The sequence below is a fragment of the Silurus meridionalis genome, chromosome 25 (genome assembly GCF_014805685.1).
Source record: "Silurus meridionalis isolate SWU-2019-XX chromosome 25, ASM1480568v1, whole genome shotgun sequence".
NCBI lineage: Eukaryota > Metazoa > Chordata > Actinopteri > Siluriformes > Siluridae > Silurus > Silurus meridionalis.
Genome location: NC_060908.1, coordinates 5800557 through 5823882, shown reverse-complemented (window position 1 = coordinate 5823882; position 23326 = coordinate 5800557). Strand labels below are relative to the sequence as shown.

Genomic DNA, 23326 nt, shown 5'->3' with positions numbered 1-23326 from the left:
GCTACATAGCAATCATTTAGTCGTGTATTTCGTGTCGACTCAAACACATCGATTCGTGTTGCATGAAACGAGAGTATATACAAATTTATTTTATCACCCGTGTTTTTATATTTTTTAAAAACATTAATATGATGTGAATTTGAGCCCTTTTTCATTTGAGCTGCCAGGACAAATAGTAACATTGAGGTATATGTGTGCAGCAGTCTTGTGCGCAGCGCAGTCCAGCGGAGGCGGAATATAAAAAAGAAACCTCCTTTCAGATTCAAGTTGGTCCTTTTCGGTTTAAAGAGATGAGGTGAGTGCTTTGGTGCATGTTGGACATATTTCTGGTTATTTAAGGCAAAAAACGGCGCCTTGTGTGTTAGTATTGGACTGGAACCCTGGTTGTGTTGGAACGGCTGAAGTTAGCTTAGCATGTTAGCCGTTCCAACATGGCGGCCTGATTCAGGAAGGTGAAATGTTCAGACTGAAAGCTCTGCATCAGCGCTGGATCTCGGTGTCGTGTGCGCACCGTGGTCACGTTTTCACCCGCTAGAAACCTTCCCACGGGTGTTTATTTATCCAAAAACAAAACCGACCTTCAGTATTTCCGAACGGTGTGTTTGAAACATGGCCTTTCCTTGTTCTGACGATGGCGAGCATGAGCGTGGTGTTAATCGACAAAGATAAACTCTGTGAGCGACTCCTGCGATACCTAGACACTGAAATCAAGCTCGGGTTTAAGGGGATGGAGAACATGTAGGGTTTGGGGAGATATAAATACTATTATTATAAAGGTGGCTTGGGTTTCCAGCCCGGAGAAGAGGCTTTGGGCAGTTCGAGCAGCTCTAATATATTAATATATTTGTAATGCTCGTGCATTATACCTCGATCAGAGAGTGAGGGACATCACAACCGAGTTCATGTTGTTTTTCTTATAAAGGAAGCTTATCGTGGGCATAAACTGTGCCCTTCTGAGTTGGAATAGAGTGTCAGTGATGTAAGTGTGTGTGTGTGTGTGTGTGTGTGTTTTGCTAAAGCACATTCCGATTTAAGATTAGACTTCTACAGCAAACAAAACGTTGAACTGATCTGGTTTATTTGTTCATGTTGCGTGTCAATGTAAGTGCGATTACTGCTGAAGTGAGCTCTTTTTTTATATAAGGTTGCACGTCTTTTATCATTTAAAGCTTCACTAGTCTTTATTTTCCTTGTTTTACTGCGTAGGAACGAGTAATAATGATCCACAGGGTCAGCATGTGGTTTTAGCAGCGTTCTGACAGTTCACGCGCATGCGCACTTCGTTCCCAGGCTCCTCTTTTCAATTCTCTCTTTCCAAAAAAAAAAACAAAACATTATATATATATTACACATTACACTTTTTTCCTCCCTAAATAAAAGTGAGCTTCACTACTTGATATGACGTACTGCTAAAATTTTAAAGGGTTACTGAGCCACTGAAGAACTACGAAGATGGATTTGGGCTGTATTTTAATATAAACATTGGTCTACAATGGTTGGTCAACAGCTCAGCATTTACTGAACCGTGCACCCGAACAACGACAAAACAAATAGACGCTCGGTGTCATCCAGACAGGACGTGTTCGTTTTTTTGAGACTGGTTCCTCTCAAGGTTTCCTCCTCATACCGTGTCAGGGATTATTTACTCACGATTATCGCCGCTGGCTCGCTAATATGTCTCACTAAAGCTGCTTTGGCACAATGTATATTTTGTCGAAAGCACTTTACAAATAAAATTGAATTGAATTCACCTTGTATCACTACCTTGAGATCACTCAACACATTTACAGGTGACTATTAGTTGTTATAATTCATCATCAGCAGTTCAAAACCGCCGACTTGAACAATCTTCCAGACCATTCCGATGTCACACGTTGTCTTCATTCCCCACTACGTTTAGTTCCTACCTGCAGTTTGGTCTGGTTTACTGATTGACAAGTTCCCACATTGTTTTTATTGTGTCATGTGGCATGTCCTTTTATTAAAACTAAAACACGCCGCTGATCTGCATACAATGCTAGTGCGAAGCCTGGAATGTAATATATGCAAAATATAATGTTTTGCATAATATGGAAAACAGGCAACCAGTTTTCAACCTGATTAGTGGCTTATCGAGATTGAGCTTCAACTAGTCCGAAGGGAAACAAGTGACTTGACGCTTGCTGGTGTGAACACGGGGTAAAAGTGCCCCTTCTTATCATTCGAATATCAGATGTGGCCTGACTATCGCCGGCGTGATGCCACGGGCCGAACTCAAGAGTCCGCTTTATGCACAAGTATTGAATAGTTTCATAGGGAGACTTTTTGATTGGAATAAAACCTCCAATAAAGGAAACATTGTTTAAAATATATATATATATATATATATATATATATATATATATATATATATATATATATATATATATATATATATATGAAATAAAAACAGTTGACACAAATTGCAGACACTGGTTACAGACAAGAACATTTCCATGGGAATAAACTGTGAATTTAGAAAATTGCAGGTTAGCCTATAACAGGGAACTTAAATTTAATTTAATTAAATTAATCTGATTTGGGTTAAACAACCGGAATTAATGCAATTTCAGTTGAATTTCCACCCTGCACATTCATCATTCACATGAACACAGCACTTACATGCATCATTTCTTAAATCCTGCACACAAAATGTCAAAAAATGTCCATCTTTTTTGCGATTATTCATGTAAATTCCATAAATATTATACATTTGTTTAAAACTTCTTTGTGCAACAAAATGATGCCAACAATTACTAATTTCCGATAACAACTGACCAAACAAAATGCTTTTGTATATTCTAAATATTTGTTTGTATATGGTACAGTTCACATACATTTCCTCAAATTTCAAATGAATTACCATTAATTCTCATACATACTTTTAAGTGTTTCCAAAATTTCCCAAATGAAGTAGAAATTGTCTGAAAATTAGCCGAACTTTTTTCACCCCTTTGCAACCCTACAAACAATTCAGGTACATTTTTGTTTCTTGTGTTTAGGAGGAATTACAGATGCCATTAAGCAAAAAAAAAAACCTCAAAAAATAATGCATTAGGCAATGAGATGCATTTAGTCCATGTTGAATTAGCAGCAGTGGAATTATGCAGCTGTGTATTTTTAATCATGTGTGGGTTTTACAACATTGTACAGACCACTGATTTCATTTTCCCCTTGTTGTATGCACCTGGAAACGCAAACTACCCGTCAGGAGATGCACATTCAGCTTCAGGAAATAAAACGGAACCCACGCACATTGTTTTACTCGAAATATACGTCGCGATTTGATCGGCGTGTTCTCTTTTTCTTTCGTTTTTTAATTCCCCAATACTCAGCCCCAGACACGTCACAATACGTGAACATGGAGAAGTGAGTTGACTGCGAATGCAGAAGATTTGCACGAATCTTCCCATAAGAAACCTTTTACCCCGTTTCGTATTTTGTTGTTCTGCTATTGTTGGTCGAGAACGGCAGCAATAAAACGATCGCAGTCTCACGATATCGAACGACCTATGGCCGAGTTTAGAAATGAAGAAAAAAAAAACGGCTTTTGATTCAGCTTTGTTTCTCAGAGGAGGATGAGGGCAAAATAATTCAGACGGGAAGAAAATTACGGCGCAAATGTAAAATAAGAAATTGCACCAAGACCTGGTTGTTTAGGAAAAACCCTTTAGCAAGTCTACTCAGTGAAATGTATTTGGGAGGTTGGAGGAAACCCAAATTGAGGAAATAGAATAGAATAGAATCCTGTATGCAATTTTCAACACTTGATCTGTTTCCAGTGTAAAAAGAACTGCTAGTTTCTGCTACGTGCAATATTTTGCCGAAAGTTTGGGGACAACTGGTCATAAGTATTTGCTTTTTGTGCATCGCGTTCCACCTTCAGTTCCAATTTGCTCTTATGATTCCCTCCACTCTTCTGGGAAGATGTTCCACTAGATTTATGGAGTGTGCTTGTGGATATTTGTGTTCTTCAGCCACAAGGGTGTTAGTAAAGTCATGTACTGGTGTAGGTGAGGTGAGGAGACCTGGGGTGCAGTCAGCATTCTAATTCATCCCAAAGGTGTTCAGTAGGGTTGAGATCAAAGCTCTAAAGCAGGGCACTCAAGATCTAGAGTTTATGGAAGAACCGCATATGCTCAGTAAAGGCCAGTGTTTCAATACTTTTGTCCATATAGTGTATAGACAAAAGTTTATGGGCACCTGACCATAAGATTTGTACGTGCTTTCTGAACATCCATTCCACATTTAGACCTGTTATAATAACCTCCACTTTTCTGGGAAGATGTTCCACTAGATTTTGGACCGTGATCATGGAGATTTGTGCTCAGACAACCACAAGGGTGTTGGTAAAGTCAGGTACATACACGAGGAGCTCTATAGCAGGAGATTTTCTACTCCAACTCACTTAAAGCATGGTGGTGGCTGTGTGCACAGGGGCATTGTCATGCTGGAACAGGTTCGGGTCTCCTAGTTCAAGTGAAAGGGAAACTTTCATGCTACCGCATCCAAAGACAAACATATACAGCTGTGTGCATCTGAGTTTGGGTTAACAGTTTGTGGAAGACCCACATATGGATATGGGAAAGGCTCGGTGTTCCAATACTTTTGCAAATAACGCGGTGTTAATCGATGCACAAAGCTCTCGCTTCATATCCGGGCAGTGCTGTTGGTTCTTGTCCTTCATATTTATGATCACAAATTGTCTCATTTACATTCCTTACGTCTGTGGAGCATGTGTGTGTGTTTAAGGGGCGTGATCCTTAGTTTTCATTGCATCCAGCTCTCGGTTTTTATAAGACTTGCCCGATCTGCTGGCAGTGAGACAGCAGTAGCCCAGCACACGACGTATAATTATTGTGCCGTTTTCTCTGCCACGTTGCCTCCATTTCCCCAAGATTGACATAATTTTAAGTTGTATTTGTTCCATTTTTGTATACAATATATTCTTTGCCGTGTTTATATAGACAGTATAGATCGAGACAATATAGATCGAGAGCGTTTGATCTGCCAAGTCGGAGAACGATCAAACGAACGCCACACTCGAATCCTAGTTGATATGCATCCCGATATCACAAAAGAACAACTTTGTGATTGCGACGTGTCCGGTTGGTGGACTTTTTTTTGATGCTAACCCCTTGTGCTTTTTCACCTCAGCTTGTTCATGGCAGGCGAAGCTCCGCAGCGCTCACAACAAAACGATCGATCTGCGACCGTCTGCGTTTCCACGCTCAAGTCAGACTCCATGTTGCGAGCAGCCAGATCGAAGGATGGAGCTGTAGAAATGCTGGGTTTTGTGGATATTTTGAGCAAAAAAAAAATTTTTTGATTGATAAGGATTGTATTGATAAACAATGGCCAGGGTTTTCGCAAAATCAAGTCAATATTTGGAGTGGGCAATATTTTGGCTTTTAATTCCTAATTTTTCACACTTTGCACAATTGGACAAAGGGAATTTTGTAGGATAAAAGTCAGGTGTGTGATTAAGCAATGATACCAATGACAGTAGATGCTAAAGATCATCAATTTCATATGGATGGTTAAAACATAGTTAGAAACAGTTTTGTAGGAGGCATCAAACTGGGTGAGGAACAGAAAGACTCTGCTACTAGGTTGAGGTTGTGGAAGACAGTTTTATGTCACAGGTCTTACACCAAGGCAAGACTGAGCACAGCAACAAGACACGAGCTAGAAATACTACATCTCTCCCAGGTGAAGATTTCCAAGCTTTCAGTATGTGCTGCTCAAGCTATTCTGAAGCAGCACAAAGAAACGGCCGTTGTTGTGAACTGCCAAGGAAACTTCATGCAGCATATAAGACACATCATGCCTACTGCCCATCAACAGCAGATGATGTCCTGCAGTGCAAAGAACTGGTGGAAACCTGTGGTACACCCATTTACTGTCTGGAAAATTCTAGCCAGCAATGTCTTAATGAAGGGCAAATGAAGTTTGAGATATTGGACTTGGTCTGGATTAATGGTGTCCTCAATGCTGAAAAATACAGGCAGATACTGATCCATCATGCAGTACCATCAAGGAGGTCTTTGATACGCCCCAAATGTATTCTGCACCAGGACAACGAGCCCAAACATACAGCCAAGGTCACACATACAGTGTAGAGAAGAACAAGGAGTACTGGAAGTAATAGTTTTGGCCCCCACATGGTTCTGATCTCTACGTCATTGAGTCTGTCTGGGATTGCATGTCTACAGAGACATGTCTACATCCCCAGATGATGTGTGGTTAGTTCTCCAAGATGTTTAAAACAACCTACCTGTCGACTTCCTTTTAAAACCGTGTGCATGTGTACCCAGATTTAATGCTGTTTTGCAGTCAAAGGGTGTTCACACCAAATATTGCCTGGTTTTAGAAGTTTCATTTTGTTAATTGATACAAATAAACTAATAACCCCCTCTTTTTTTAGTTAAGCATTCTTATTTTAAACCAATGTTTCACAAGTGCTCTAAAGCTTTCCCCAGTACTGTATGTATGTATAGCAGAACGCTGATGATGTGATCATGTTTGGGCACTTGTTCGGGACTTCGGAGCTCTGTTTTCGCTTCAGAGCTCATGTTTCTGCCCTTCATTTTTAAAGTCTCTAATTGTCGAACATATGCATTTTTTTTTTAAATAGCAAAGCAATTTGTATTTACAATATCAGGTTTGTTGGCCAAGTGTTTTGATACGCCAGCTGTTGGTTACTCTCAAAAGTACAAACATAAATAACACTATAAATTTAGCTTGGACTATACAAGACAAAACGGACAATGTGAGACAATAGAGACAGTATCAATCATTAGTTTGTTAGTAATTTATTATACCTCTAATAAATATATAACGGATATAAATATATAACATGTTGAACCAAATCAACGTGCAGATTTAGTCAGAAGATAGTTTCACAAATGGTCTGGGATTTTTTCAGTCTCCGAAACCTCTTACAAAACGGCCACAGTAAACGTAGCTAGGAGTTTCCTGTAGAGGTCAGAGAGACGTTGTGCTTTTAGTGTTAACATGCACTTTGCTGGCGTCAGTCGCAGTACAGAGTAACAAGCGATTAAAAAAAGAATTGCCAGGTTTGGCGATCAAAAAATGTTGGTCGCCCGATTATCTAACACACGTCTACTACAGAAACAGGCTTCTGGTTGGTGGTTTCGAAAGTGGCTGGAGCAGTTTCATGCCTGACTCTCAGTGTGTTAGGAGAACACACGTTTGACGTGTCCGATGCTTTCTGTTCGTTTGTGAACTGGTTTGGTTTTTACACCGCACAAACCAGAAAGGGGAAAAAAAGCAACGGCTGAGAGGCTTATTTTTTTTCTTTTTTCTTTGTGGGTCACAAAGTATAGAGAACCTAGCATTTCTGCAGAGGTCAGTCCAAGCCATAGATCACATCTTTTTTTTTTTTTTTTATGTTGTCAGAAAAATTATCTTTCCAAATTTGTCCTGAGCCATTTCGCTCTGATGATAAATGTACGTATGAGATGTGGCCATGTGAACACGTTTAGTGGAAAGATGAAGAATTGGGGGATTTAGTAGATATCTGCTGATTAATGGGGTCACAAGTTCAAATCTCAGCGCCACCAAGCTGCCACTTCTGGGCTTTGCTTGGTCACTCTGAACAGCATAGTTGCAGAAATGAGAGAACTGTACGTCTCTCTGGATAAGATCGTCTGTTCAATAGCATAAATATAAATGTAGTTCTTCATTCAGTGACTTGACAACGCTTTGCTCTTGTATGATGGCTTTCTAGCCTGCTGTAGGATGCGTGCCAGGTATAGCCTGTTACACTAGTGATTAGATTTTATGCAAATGGCATGAGTACGTGAGCTCAGCTGGTGTTGCATGTTGGGTTTACATAAAGATTTTGCTTATGTAGCACACGAGAAGAGCTCAGGATTTTGGGATATCCTAGTCATTTTAAGAACAATGGGGCATGTAATTTGCTATTGTGTGTTTCTATTGTTAGTGTTTTGTCCCCACTGTTTGCACTCGATTGTACACGATGCACTTTATGTGGCGAGGACACTTACTTTAGTTCTGAGCTCCGTGTTCTGTTGTGTAGCTTTATGTTGTTTATGTAGCACCCGGGTTCTGGATGAACGTTCTCATTTCACAACTCTGTCTGTCTGTCTGTCTGGTAGAAATGTCAATAAAAGCTTCTTGACTTAACGGCACACAAAATTCCTGGTTCTGACCGTACCTCGGTTTTTTAGTTGCGGTCATTAGTGCGATCTTGTATGATTAACTTACAAGGGGTCTTCTATTTTACAGGTGCGCCTCAGAATCGATACAACCCGACTAAACCCTGCGCAAACATTAGCTGCTTCATGCTCTTGTGCTGATCCCAGACTGCAGCATAAACACTTGTAATCTTCTAACCACTGCTGAGATGGAGAAGCGCGCATGCGGTCACCAAGAAGAACTGCACTTCCTCTTTCTGGATGCAAAGGCTGAAGGATTTCACACCCCCCTTTCCCCACAAGGTGCTAGATAACGAGACGCGAAACTTGACAGCGAGAGGCAACGGTGCGAGCTTACGCCGCATAAAAATGCTCCTTTTTTTTTTAAGCCTCGTATTCGTGCACTGTAATATATATGCTTTGTGGGTATCTCGGGAGTCGTGCGGTTCGGCACAACGCTCAGGGAACGTATTCGCAAGTCGGGATTGTGTCTGAAGACGAAATCCCTGAACGCCCTGTGTCGACCGGTCAAGTGTCAAGAAACCTTGTCCAAATGTTAAAACCCGAAACGCTGGAGATACGGCTTTATCAGATTCTTGCCCGACTCGATGACATCAGTGCAGTAGATGGGTTCTTATGTTTGCTTTCTTAACAAAGCCTCCATGCTTTCTCAGGACGTAGTGTCTTTCTTGAATCTTCGACCCCCCCAAACCAAACTCTGCTCTTTGTTTTTTTTTTTCCCCTGCTCTATATCTGGCTTCACAGCATTCTGTCACTTGTACATTCTCTCTCTTCACCAGGTGCTTTGTGTTTCGGTCTGTGACGCATGACACAGGATGTGGAGGTTTCTGTGTAACGTAAAAAGAATGAATAGGTATTTAGCAATTGTGCCTAAAAAAGGTGATATGCTGATTGAGAGGAAGATCAGGATGGACAGATTTATAGACTTCCAGTTTCATTTGTTCATTAATGAAAACAAACACGCGTTGAGACCAGAGCAATTCGAAAAAGCAAGTCTGTTTTCTTTAAGTGCAAGACGTAGTTCAAACGGAGAGCTGAAACACACACACACACACACACACACACACACACACACACACACACAAAGCCACAACTAACACAAGCAGTTGTGCGAATACTAATACTGAGACTCAGTTCGGGCTGTGAAATATGATCGTATAATATGATCTCAGGACGGATTCCTCACAATCCTTTTTTTCTTTTCAGTGTTTTTAAAGCAGGTACAAAAGTGAACGTTGAAATCTCTAGTTTTGTCAACTGTGCAGTGTTTTAGCATATTGTCAATCATATTGTTTCGAACTGCTGCGTCAAAGGGTGGAGTAATACTCTTGGAAAAGAGCGATCTGCCCACTTCTCTTGTGGTTCGATTTATATCTGGTCACTGTGGTCAGATCTGGCAACCCTTCTCCCAACGCAGCTGGTCGTTAAAATCACGGGTGTAAAAAAAAAGCTGAATTCGGAACGGAGCTAAAATCGTAGATGTGTTTTGAACAAAGCAGGTTTCTAATGTTCTAATACAGTGCCGTTCCTCTTCCCGCTTTATTTTCAGGTGCTCCGGCACTGCAGCCATGACGGCGTCGAGCCCGTAAGGGAGCCTTCGTGCCTTAAGGCTCCAGGTCTCCGTTCGAGCCTTCGTCTTCAGAATCATCATCAACAGCAGCAATGTCAAGCTCGGGCTTTCCCCCCAGTCAGGGGAGCTTCAGCAGCGAGCAAAGCCGCTATACCACCCACTCAGTCCAGTACGCGTACAGTTCTACACGCCATCCACAGGTAAGTCCTGCCATTCCGATGCTTCAAGGGAGGGTAGAAATTCAACTGAAATGGCATTAAACCTGGTTGTTTTAACCAAAATTATCCTCCAAGTTAATTTTTCCCCAACTGCAGTTAAGTTGCCTGTTATTCCCTAACCTGCAATTTCGTAAAGTCCCTGTTTATTTCTGTTAATTCCCATTCATTCCCCTGGAAAGTTTCCAGTCTTGAAAATTCCTGGAATTTTGCAACCCTACATTTAATTCCATTCAGGCCTGATCCAATAAAACTCGGTAAGGATGAGAATAACCCTAACCCTAACCCTAGCATGACGTGTCCCCCAATTAACACCCAGACTGACGTGTCTCAAATCGTATACATACACAATATTATCTTTTACCAGTAACCATTTCCGATTTTATTTCAAAAAGGTTTAGAATACCAGCGTTTAGGATTTTCCTCTTTGTGGAATCTTGTTCCAATTTCAAACGAGGCTTTTTGATGCAGTTCATGATGACGATCACGACAACTGCAAGAAACGAACGTCAGTTGGTTTAAACGCTACCTTGTATGAAATTGCTAAACCTCACAGCAGATGCCATCTAGTGGACATTGCTTTTACTTTTTTATTGGGCGGAGGTAGCAGCAGTAGCTCAGTGGTTAAGGCTCTGGGGTACTGATCAAAGGGTCAGGGGTTCAATCCTTAGCATCGCCATGCTGCCTATATTGTGGCCCTTGAGCAAGGCCCTTAACCCTTAAATCCTGTTGTTTTTATATGGAACAAACTGGGTAAAAGGCAAAATCACACAAAAATTGGACAGTGAATGACTGCAGGAAACTTCTGTGGGTAAATGAGTCCAATTTGGACATATTTTGGCATCAACAGAAGAACTTGTGTAAGATGGTGAACAGGAGAAATGATGTTAGCAGACTGCCTCACACCCACAGTCAAACATGGAGGTGGAGGCGTCTTAGAGACGTATTCCAGGTGGAAAAAAAACTGAGCTGACATGGCCACCATCCCAAACATGCAATACCGTGCAATTCTGTCTGGCCTGTGGCTCGTTGGACCCGATTTCACCAAACCACATGCTACATAGAGAGTTAACAGTCAGCAGGAGTGTTGGATATAATGGAATGGCCTGCCCAGTCGCTGCACCTAAATCCTGTTGAACTGCTCTGGGATGAAATGGATCCAAAAGTCAGAAGGAAATCTTAAACTAGTGAAGAATAAAAGGCTGAATCTGTAGAGAAATTAACTGTCCAGATGTCAATTATGTAAAGCAGTTATTGTTTAATGAAAATAAAGTGCAGCATCTGCATATTTATATATATATATATATATATATATTAGTTTGGTAAGTGACCTAGTTTGCATATAAGAAAAGAAAAGATGCGTTTGTCTTTCAAAAACGTAACTGTAGCTGCTTGTGTTTTTATTTAAATTTTTTTTACACCATAGATCTACACTGGAGTATTTTCAGTTCAGAAATTTTTAAATTTTTAATTTAAAGTCCAAAAAGCCAAAGGCTGAACGTTTCTTTACATTTTGCCGCATATGTTTTTTGAGAGAATATGTCGTTAGTACTTTTATATTATAACAGACTTCTAACAAGTGATTTATCTTCTTGAAAAAGGCAGTGGTTTCTCCTATGGGGCTTTGAGTGTGTAATATTCATTTTATACCATCATTATTATACTTTTGCCTGTGCAAGTATTTTTGTATATTAAACACATTTGTTGATTTTAAAGCTTTTATTTTATTTAAAAGTGTTCTTGCTTATTTTTTTGAGTTTTTTTGCAACTCGTTTTGAGTTGCAGTTGAAACAAATGGATGGCGTTCTGTAAATACAGAGATCGAGGTTATGAAGACGTGGCTCGAATTTCCTCTTCTACAAACCCCACTGTTTTTCGTCACGATGGGATTTTTATTGCACTAGTGAGGCATTGTGTTCATTTCAAACTTCACCATACAAATATTTTGTCTGTGAATTATATCGCCTGTGTGCAAAGCCCTTCGTTTGTACAGCAAGTTTGGAGAATGTGGTATCTGCTGGGACAGATGTTGGACAGCAGCTGCCAAGTCATTGTTCCTAAGTCCTATTTTTTCCCCCAATTCAGTCATAACTAAAAAGCCTGCTTCATGGCCTGCTTTTTTTTTTTTTTACTTTTTTTCTTTTTTTAAATAGATCATTGGACGATGTTCATGTTAAGCCTAGCTGATGTCTTTATCAACTAATAATGCTGCATATAAATTATTTATTAGATAAATAGCTGAGGCATTGCACAAAGTTCTGAACGTATGTTATTTTGTTTATTTCTTAAGTAATTTGAAAGCTGACTTGGGCCTGAAAAGTCAAAGCACAAGCGCTACATCTCATATAGAATGTTCCTCTTTCCATTCTGAGTGCATTAGATGGTTGTCGGGAGGAATATGACAGGTCATGTGTAGGATTCACTTTTTATAAGATGGATACTTGGTTGCAATAATACAGACTCAGAAATTCGAAGAATTTCATGAGATCTATTCACAGCCTCTTTTTAATGGAGTGCATTGAGTCGAGAGGTGTGACAGTACACAATTCACGAGTCAGACAAGCTTTTAAACAATTTTTAATAAAATGGCTGCTTGCTATAAATAAAAACTGAATTTTTACAATATATTTAATGAATCAATTTAACGTGATAGTATTTTTTTTATTATATTGATTAAATCGGCACAAAATTTATTAAATTAAAAAATTAATTAAATAAATGGAAAAATTTAATTCCCTCTCCCATTTGGGTAATACAGATGTGTGTGTGTGTGTCTAAGAATTTAAGAAACGTACGTGATATTTATTCATTCATAAATGAATGCATCCTTCATTCAGTCATTTACTCCCTCAAAATGCGGAATTTACGTAAATTTCTACTTTTAAGAGAAATTCTTGAAGCTGTTAATAAAAACATAAGCAATAAAAAAAAAATCGACATCTCTAGACTGTCGTAAAAACGTTGGCAGTGACAGGAAGCAGCTGCAATTTCGCGCACGCACAGTCCAAACGGTGTTTCCGGTACGGCTCATGTAATGACCCTGCGCTGAATGTGCTTTCCAACACTTAATATGCCCGTGTGGAAACTTGGATTGTAACGATGTTCCGCGCGTTAAAACAAGGATTGCATTAAGTAAACGTGTTCATTGTGCCGAAAGTCCTGTACCAAAACAGTTCGGTACCAATGCGATATGAGCTGCGATATTGTGGTTTTGATTGCACATTATTCAAGTCTCTTAATAGTCATTGTATGGTGACCGAAGGTAGCTTGGTCTGTCTGTCTGTGTCTGTCTATCTGTCTATCTGAGACGCATCAGGGCTTTCCCATTAGAAATCAGAGTGGTTATCGGTTCACATTCCTCAGTGTTACAGAAATGGCCTTGAACAGACCCCAGCTGTGCTCCCGATTGCATTCTCTCTCTCTTTCTCTCTCTAGTGTTAAATACGCATTTTGGAGTGTGAGTTTTGGCCTTTCACCGCTGTCCTCTTTGTAACCATTTCTTTGTAAAGTCCAAAGTGACGATTGTTGCACCGATGAGCTTTTCTGAAGAATGCTCTACTTCTGCTAACTCGGCCGTTGTGAAATAGCCGTCTCTAGGTCAAGGGTCTTTAGCCCGATTGGGAAATCATCGGGAACTCGATAAAGGCTTGACCTCGAAATCTTCCCAATTGCGAAACTGAAATGTTTCTCCTTTGAGTGTCCGGTATGTTTGGATTGGTATAATATCACCAGGTTCTCGTTTTTCCTTCTAAGCTGTGTTGAAAGTCTCGATCAGTTATTGGCGTGCACTTGTGTTGAAAAATAAACAAAATAGTTTGAGCTTGTGGTGCTGCAGTGGCTCCTGCTCGAATCTTTGCAGCCACCGAGGCAGGGCACAGGAGCCATGTCAGAAGTGTAAGCTGGCTTTGAAACTTAACTGCTTGCCCTGAAGGTCGTTGGCAGTTTATTTGCTAAAATTTGATTAGAGTTCTAAGAACGATACTTTTACAGGAAGGCGTTTTCTCGGCCTCGTGTTTATGATCTGTGCTGCGTTGCAGACCGAGGAGAGTTTTTACTAGTCAAGGACGTCCAACAGCTTGCATGGGCTTTTCCCTTAGCTAATGATTTTGATGTCAGAGGTTCGGCCCTTTTGAGGTCGTCTGGTTCTGCTTCATTGATTTTCCACACTGGGTCGTTGGTTCATAAACCTGCTTTAAGTGATTGATCATGGAAAACTAATGGAGATGTCAGCAGGAGCGTTTGCATGTCGTCTTATCCATTTCACCTCAACAGTTGTACCTGATGATTGCAAAACAATCAAGGGCACCATTTTCTCATCTGCACAGACTCCAACACTTGAATCCCTAAAGACTGAACATCCCATAATTACAAACATTGTGATCAAAGTGAACAGAAAATAGTAACAGAAAATTATTAAAATGTATTATGCCCCCAATGTATTATTATAAAATGTATTATGCCCCCAATATTAGAGGGACAGCCCATTTAGGACGTTTTGGTGACAAGGTGAGGGAGGCGAGATTGAGATGGTTTGGACATGTGCAGGGGAGGGACATGAGTTATATTGGTAGAAGAATGCTGAGGATGGAGCCACCAGGAAGGCCAAGGAGGAGGTTCATGGATGTGGTGAGGGAAGACATGCAGGTAGTTGGGTTAAAAGAGGCAGATGTAGAGGACGTGGGTATGGAGACGGATGACCCGCTGTGGCGACCCCTAATGGGAGCAGCTGAAAGAAAATTATTATTATGCCCCCAATGGTAAATTAGTTAATGATTTTGTTTTGCACCGTACAGACAAATGAGCGTTACTTTTCAAGAGATACATAGTCTATTAAAATAGCATTATTACTATCATAATGAATTTTTTTTTCATATTCATTGCTATTGAAATCAAACCATTAACTTATATAGATGCGCATATGGTTAGTGGGCGAATCTAACAAATAAATTAAGTTATACTGATAGCTAAGTTAGACAGTACTTGCCGCTAAGATAAATTTTTAGTTATAATAAAGCTGACCTTTTATTATCAAATGCAGATTTTATATTAGTAAAAACATTTCATTTTCAAAGTATGGCTCTGGCATCATTCAGATGGCTGTTTCATATGGGGAGACAGGCTGTAGTTTGGGGACACCTACCATACAGAGACAAAACTACATCATATTTTGCTGCATACCAAGCCACATGGGACTGTATGTCAATAAACAAGCAACTAAGAAGCTCTCAGTCACAAAATGTAAAATTTCACCATCAGACCTCAAACCAACAATAACTCGGAAAAGTGACCAAACCAAAGACGATTCCTCAATGTCCACACATGCTTTCCCTGCTAAAGAGAGAAGAACCCCCCCCCCAACATGTTTTTCTATGTTTTCAGCTATGTTTTCATGTTTTCAGCTTTTCTACTTAAAGTACATATTAAGGAATCTTCCGTAATGTATCACCAAAGAAAATAATAAAATACTTAGAGAACATTTAAACTGAAGGACTCCATATAATCACCGACCTCTGCAGTAGTCAAAAGTCGAGTCAAGTCTCCTCGATACCCACCTTGATCTTGCCATGAAAATACCACCGATGCTGGCATGGCATTTAAAACCCAATAAACAAACAAACTGGCCATTATCAATAACCAATTGTGTGTGGGGGGTTTTGGGGATTTTGGGATCTTTTTCATCTCACCCTCATTTCTTTGTAAGGCCCCCATTCAGGACAGCAGTTTTGTTATTTGTTTTTGGTATGTCTGCTTTCTTATTTTGTGTGTGTGTGTGTGTGTGTGTGTGTGTGTGTGTGTGTGTGTGTGTGTGTGTGTGTGTGTGTGCGCGCTTGTGCCTGCCTAGGAGTTTGCAATTCCAGAGTACCGCAATGCTCACCTGCAGGACCAGCAGCAGCGTCGCCGACCCTCATTGCTGTCAGAATTCCACCCTGGAACAGAAAGGTCTCACACACACACACACACACACACACACACACACACACACACACACACATCTATGTAATACCATGTGGGAATATTTTCTTCCGCTTTTGGGTTTCAAAGGGGCGGAAAACTCCGGGTAAATTGCCAGAACCTTTCCATGGCCACTTCATCTGGGGAATTTTGTAAATATTCCAAGATGGAAACTTACTGGGAATTTCTACATAAACATTTTGTTTGGTCATTAGCTGACATGGATGCAATAAATTGTATTAAAAACTAATACAATTTAAAAAGAAATTGTATAATATTTTTGACTTTGATTTAATTGTAAGATGTAAGAACAACAATTATAGATATTTCTTTATATATATTTTATAATATGACTGTGTTATTCTGTATTTTTGATTAAATGAAGTATATGGGCATAAGAGACTTCTTTCAAAAACATTACAAATAGTAATTTGTCCAATCTGTTGACCAGTACTGTACTTCTGTATAATCATGGATGTGCAGAAAGGTAGAAGAAAGAGCTACTAATAGCTAACCTCATATATTATCAATAAATTAGTGCTAGCTTACATTTAGCATATATCATTTACTGGCTGGCTACTGTCTAAACACATTTTGGTATTCGCTGGTTAGAATTTAATACCATCTATGAAATATATTTACCCAATAATATCAAAACTTATTAGAATTAATGTAATGTTCGACTCAATTGCAAAACTGTGTCTTCAATATTCCTGTAGGCCTGAAGTCAGTGTGCATGTGATTGATGAATGTTTAGGGTAGAAATTCAACTGAAATTGATTTAAATCTAGTTGTTTTATCCAAAATTATCCTGCAACATTTTTTTTATTTGTTATTGGCTAACCTGCAATTTAGTTAATTCTCAGTTTATTCCCAGTAATTTCTATTAATTCTCATGAAAAGTTTCCAGTTTTGAAAATTCCTGGACATTTTGCAACCCTACCAAACCTTTATTCTGATTTAAAGCTGGTCCATGTTGCGCAGGCCCCCGGAGCGCCGACATGGCTACGAGCAGCAGTTCCACACAGTCACGGCCCAGCTGGAGCACGAAGCCGCAGACGCCAAGCGTCCACGCATCGAGGGCTCCGCAGAAGCCCACCTGGCCCGCGGCCAGTCCACCAGCATCGTCCTGCCGATACCACACCCCATCCAGGACGGCCTGAGAACCGCAGGAGAGATCAAGAAGGTGCAGCATGCTCTGAAACCTCTTTACGTTCACAACACGATCCAGGAGCAGCTGTTTCACATGTGGCGTGTCTCTTACGGCCACTGCAGTGCTCTAATTCAAACCGTATTGACGCATCGACACAAACACACACACGCGTTATTAGCATGCTTTTATACGCGCCAGGTTTTTTGAGCATTGAGCTCAAACTAATGACTGAGACTGAAGCAGCTCAAAAAAAGTTGGCTAGGAAAGAGTTAAATGGTTTACATTTTGGTTCAGGGAGGGTTTTTTTTTTTTTTATAGGATTTTCTGGGTTTAAACCAAACGCCCGTTGCCAGATCAGAAGGAAATCATCTAATTGGCATGTTTATATTTATTTATTTTTCTTCTTTAAAAAAAAAAGCATCAGTCTCTTTAGGATTGTTTGTGGTTTGAACAGGAACATTTGCCTTCACTAGATATTTCGCATTTAGTGGTAAATTTGCGTCTTGTGTTTCTTGTGTGTTGCTTATAACGTCAGACGAACTACTAAAAACAAAATGCTGAAAGCAGGGTTTATCAATCGGCACGTTCCATAGCAAAAACCCCATTACTAGGAACCCCTCTACCCATGTTTATTCCAGCATCTGTTGCTAAGAGCTGACTGTCAAATTGCAATGAAAGCAGAGGTTAGTTATGAGTGGCTTGGGAGCATGACTGTCTGCGTGCATCCTGTTTTTTTATTATTGTTATTTATTTCCGTACCGTGTTTACATTAGGCTTAATTCCATATCTCAGAAACCGTCTTTATTTGAACTCTGTGCATTTTCCCCAGGAAACTCAGTACAGTGTGAAGCTGGAGGCCTCGTCCCCAGGAGGAGGGCTTCAGGCCATGGGGGACGAGCAGGACGCGTCTCCTTCCAAGCTCTCCAAAGAGGAGCTAATCCAGAGCATGGACCGCGTGGACCGCGAGATTGCCAAGGTTGAGCAACAGATCTTTAAACTGAAGAAGAAGCAGGTGAGCAGATCCAAGGCTTCAGTTTGTTTCCCAACCGTTTTCGTTTGGGTTGTCAGTTTATAGGAAACATCAAGCTCCTGGAGGAGCAATCATTACATCATGCACAAGTGATCCCACCCACTCCAGAAAACTCTTTACACACTTTATTACAAGTTTATAGATTATTGTTTCATCATATAATATACAGCAGTTATGCATCTGCTGTTTGTGAGTAAATCACACTGTAGAGTGTCTGAGAGACTGGAGACTCAGGCTCAATCCACTCACTTTCATGTACTGGTGTTAGTGGGGGGGAAACTCCTTCCTTCAGCTGTCTCTTCATCTCCCTGTCCAGTTATTTCACCTGATTTCGTCTGTCTGTCTGTCTGTCTGCCTGTCTGCCTGTCTGTCTTTTTTCAATCTTTCTTTCTTTCCCTCTCCCCACTGTTTATCTGTCTGTCTGCTTTGTTTATCTTTGTTTTTCTTTTTTTCTGCATGCCTTTCTTTATCTGTTTGTCTCTTTTTATTTTTTCTTCCTTCCTTCCTTCCTTCTCTCACCTCCCTGTCCCCTGCAAACTTGTGACCTGCAAAAATCTTTTTTTTTTATTCTTGTTTTCATTCTCTAACGGACATTCGTCTTTTGCACATGTGTCATATACTTGTGAGAATAGCTATTAATACATCCTGACTACACACACACACACACACACACACACACACACACACACACACACACGTTACACATAACATTTCAGTAAACAGTAAGTAGCAGTAAACAGCGCTGAACAAAAAAAACCTGAACACCGGTGCAAAAACAGGCGATGTTCTTTTCCACGCATTCCATTAAAAGATCCCTATGAATCTCTGTTGACCAATTATTTCCTGCTCTCCAAGCTCTTCATCTCTGTTTCGTTTGTTGTGCAAAAGAGAGGCCCACAGCAGGTAATGGCGTTAATGCTCCGCATTTTGGTTGTCGATCGTCACGCAGACATTTCTCTAGCTACTTCGGCAGGAAGCAGAAAATTGTAATCTTGCATATTGCGGTGTTTTCCCCGCTCCCAACGCGCCGGATTTAACTTCTCGGCTAGTTGACGTGACTGAACTCCACTGGGGAAAACAGCCGAATGTGTAGGACGGGGGAAATCCAGGACCAGGATTGAGACATGCTGCTTTAAACCTACTCTTTGTAATCTTAACTTAGAATATGGGGCAGTTTTGTGGCAAATACAATAACCAGTGTCATGCACATCTCAATACCTCACCCATCACTAGTTTATTTTCTGTGTATGACAATGTACTGATATGCTTTCTGATTGCACCAAGCTGTCTTTCATTAATCGATTTATTTCATTGGCAAACTGCTCCTGCCTCATTGTACTGTTCTCCTGACTGTTTGGTGTCTTACAGCAACAACTGGAGGAGGAAGCAGCAAAGCCAGTGGAGCCGGAAAAGCCAGTGTCTCCTCCCCCCGTGGAACACAAACACCGCAGCATCGTCCAGATCATCTATGACGAAAACCGGGTACGAGACATAACACAGACCTGGTCATTCACTGGAGGCTGTTCAGGTGTCGCTGTAGGACAGTTCCATCACAGGCACTTATTCTCTAAAGCTTTCACCAAGTGATGCGAATGGAAGGAAAGCGCGGTCCAGACTTGTTTCATATGAAGCTGTGTGTGTGTTTTGCGTGCAGTGTGATTGACAATAAAGGGCACCCGGGTCTGTATAGGGGCATGTGCAGCCCTTTAATCTTTCTGCAAAGCATTATGGGGAAACGGTATAACTACACAAGGAGCGATAAAGGCTGAGGGCCCAGCAGAGTTGGCTGAACTCCACATAGACAGTAAATTCCTTTCCTAAGGGCCTCACTACTGGGGATTACATCTAACAAGAGCATGATGGGAGAAAAAAACACAAGAGCTCATGTTGCAGGATGGATGAAGCAGTTGACCAGTTGTCCCTTATAACAATAATAATGCGTCTATAAAACAAGTCGGTTTGTGCGAGTTAATTAATATAAACCTCGGTGGATGGAAGGAAGGAAAAAAAGAAGAAACGCGGAATAAAGGGAAAAAATAAGGAGCGGAATAAAGAAAGACAGAAAATAAGAAATAAATGACAGACAGATGGACATATGGAAGGATGGATGGGATAAAGGGAAGAATTAGGGAGTAGGAAAAAAGACAAAGACAGACAGGTAAACAGAAGGAGAGATAGATGGGGGAAAACCAAACAAAAAGAAAGAAAGAATAAAAGAGCATGATGGGAGCGGATGGAGGAAGCAGTTGACCAGTTGTCTTTTATAACAATACTACTTTTAATAATAGTTTGTCTGAACTATTCAGTTTGTGTGAGTTCATTAATATAAATAAAAATTATATATATTATAAATGAATCCACAGCTTTTGACCAATCAGGATCAAGAAATCAATGGACATGAAGTGGGGAAGACGTGGAAACACTGTCGCTTAGCAACTGGGAAATATGGTAGCTGACCGTAGTGCACATGATTTACAGTCAGTAACAGACTAGCCACCGGGTTGAGAAACAATACGATCATGTCATGACTGTTGTGAAACCGCAATCGCTAAACCTTTCCGCCAATGTCACAAGATTCGTGTACATAAACGCATGTACATAAACGTACACACCCGTGTATGAGCGTTGAATAGTTTCATTATCATCAGCACTTCCCACCGCTCGCCGCAGCTTATATTCCTGCTCCTCTTTCGACACCCGAAACACACTTCTCATTTACCAGGTATGTGTTGTTGTACTGGAGGGTTACTATAGTTCATCAGGTCTTGGCTACCAGAGCAGGAAATCCACATTTAAAATAAGCTTTGCTCCCCTGCCTTGGACCTATTTTTATTGCTTGAATTAAAACGATGGCACACAAACCCTTGTCGTATAGTCCGCAGTAGCTGCTATGTCCTGCCAGGTTTCTTAAAAACCTTTTCCTTTTTTTTTTTTTTTCCTCTGGAGTCTCTCACTTCATTTCTCCGACTTTTCATATTTAAACAGCTGTTGCTGCTCGCTATGTGATGCATCAGTCACACTGCAGGTCATGCTACACTGTTCCTGCAATAATATTCCCCCTCTCTCTCTTTCTCTCACACACACACACACACACTCAGGCTCATTGTTCATTACTTCCCTGGCACACAGGGCATCCTTTTTTTTTTTTTGCAGTGTATGCAAACACAGACTTGTGGTTTTTATTTTAAATTTCCTCCTTTAAGTTTTACTCTTCTGCAAACCAGTTTGTGTGTGTGTGTGCGCGTGCATGCGTGTGCACGTGTTAAGATTCCGTTTCATGGACTGTTTGTTGAAGCAAGCAGGGCTTCAGTCTGGTGGCTGGTTAATAAGACAGACAGGAGGGATACATTTTGTACTGCTCTGTTATTGGGTGGGGAAACCAACAAACACTGCGTTGTTCGTACAATTAAAAACGGGTGGCCTAAAAACATCACCAACCCGAACTCCTAACCCATTGTTCTTCTGGAACGAGACTCGTTTGCATGTGAAACAGATATCCGATAGGTGAGGAGGCGAAGCGTCGCGCACTGACCGGTTTATTAAATGTCATGCGGGGAGAAGACTTTGACTCTGAGCTAAAGTTTTTAATAGTGTAATAATTGTTATAATAATTTAATAGACCGCGTTTTTTAATAGTGTATGCTTATTGTTTATTCTTATTATTTTACATTATTTTACTTCTTGGCTCTTACTGTTATTTCGCATTGCCAGTGCTTACACACACACACACACACACACACACACACACACACACACACACACACACACACGCACGTAAAATAAGCAGGATCAAGGTTTCATCAAAAGCATCTTAATCGTTACACATGCATCTTGCTGTGACACTTAAACAAGAAATTGACCTTTTTTCCCACCAAACACTACTTAAAAAATAAATAAAACTAGATTTATGACAATTAGAGGATTATATTAAAGTCTTTATTTTATTTTTATTTTTTTTGCAAGTAACTCATCTTGAATTAAGGTTGCAAAGGGGTGGAGAATTTCCTGTACATTTTCAGAAACTTTCTATGTGACCTTCATCTGGTGACTTTTGGGAAAGATCCAAGTTAGAAACTTACTAGGAATTTATGGGAATTAATCAGAAATTTGGGGAAATCTGTAACAACTGTATCATATGCAAACATAAATATAAACATTTTGTTTGGTTCATAAGTTGACATGCATGCAAACCAATATTGATAAAAAAAAAAGTGTCTGCATTTTTGTGTCTGATTGAATTGTTACTGTAATTTTGTTGCACAAAAGCTCACACACAGCACAAGGAAGTTTTAAACATAAATTACAGAAATCTTACAGAAATGTAAGTGAATAATCACCAAGATGGAAATTGTCTGACATTATTTTTTTGTGCAGGATGTATAAATAATGCGTGTTGTGTTATAAACGAATGCACAGTGCGTAGAGGGGGCGTGGCCTCAGTTACCCTGCAGTAATTGTGCTGTGTGCCATGTGCAGGGTAGAAATTCAAATGAAATTGTATTTAATCTGGTTGATTTAACCAAAATTATTCTTTTGTTTTTTTTTGTTTTTTTTTTGTTTATTTTTTACTTTATTTAATTCCCTATTTTTACCTGCAACTTTATGAATTCCCAGTTTATTCAAATAAATTCCTGTAAATTCCCATATATACATTGTTAATTCCTCAGTCCTCAAAATTCCCTAAATTTTGCAATGTAGTTTTGTAACACACCAACAGATGGCAGCACAAGGCTACATGCACAGTCACAGGGAGCACCTTCATAAGTCAGTGTGCCAAAAGACATTGTCCTGTGTACGTCGGAAGCTGTGCATTAGGCGCTGTTCTGCCACGTACGTTACACTGTATGCTGTTGTGAGCGCGTGCGCCCCCGTCACTGAGCTCTCACGCGAGTTTCTCACCGAAAACGACACAATTTTACATTGCACCAAACCTACTCGCTAGATTTTGGCTCCTGCGGACTTTACCGTCTTCCAGTATATGAAGATCCGTCTCAAAGGTCGCTGTTTTGACACGATTACGGAGATCCAGTGCGAATCGCAGAAGATGCTTGACACGCTTTGAAAAGAAGACTTCCAGGACACATTCCAGAAGTGTCCGGAACACTGAGAGCGCTGTACTGCTGTGCAAGGAGACTGTTTTAAAGGTGAACGTGTGTAAGCAGATATAGGAAAGTACTTTCATGT

At 40.3% G+C, this 23326-nt stretch overlaps 1 protein-coding gene across 14 annotated transcripts in view; it reads left to right on the top strand.

The window, feature by feature from the left end:
• Window positions 1-54: 54 nt before the first annotated feature.
• The window catches only part of ncor1 (nuclear receptor corepressor 1), an 87946-nt gene continuing 64674 nt past the window's right edge, over window positions 55-23326 (top strand). For 8 of the 14 annotated variants that reach the window (XM_046839159.1, XM_046839164.1, XM_046839163.1 and 5 more), the window contains exons 1-6: window positions 163-295; window positions 9772-9992; window positions 15850-15947; window positions 16926-17145; window positions 17942-18124; window positions 19511-19624. In XM_046839159.1, coding sequence (XP_046695115.1) covers window positions 9885-9992; window positions 15850-15947; window positions 16926-17145; window positions 17942-18124; window positions 19511-19624 — 723 coding nt within the window. In that variant the 5' untranslated portion in view covers window positions 163-295; window positions 9772-9884. Of the gene's footprint in view, window positions 74-162; window positions 296-9771; window positions 9993-15849; window positions 15948-16925; window positions 17146-17941; window positions 18125-19510; window positions 19625-23326 lie in introns of those variants that run through there. The other 6 variants (XM_046839168.1, XM_046839169.1, XM_046839167.1 and 3 more) reach the window with 2 other exon arrangements.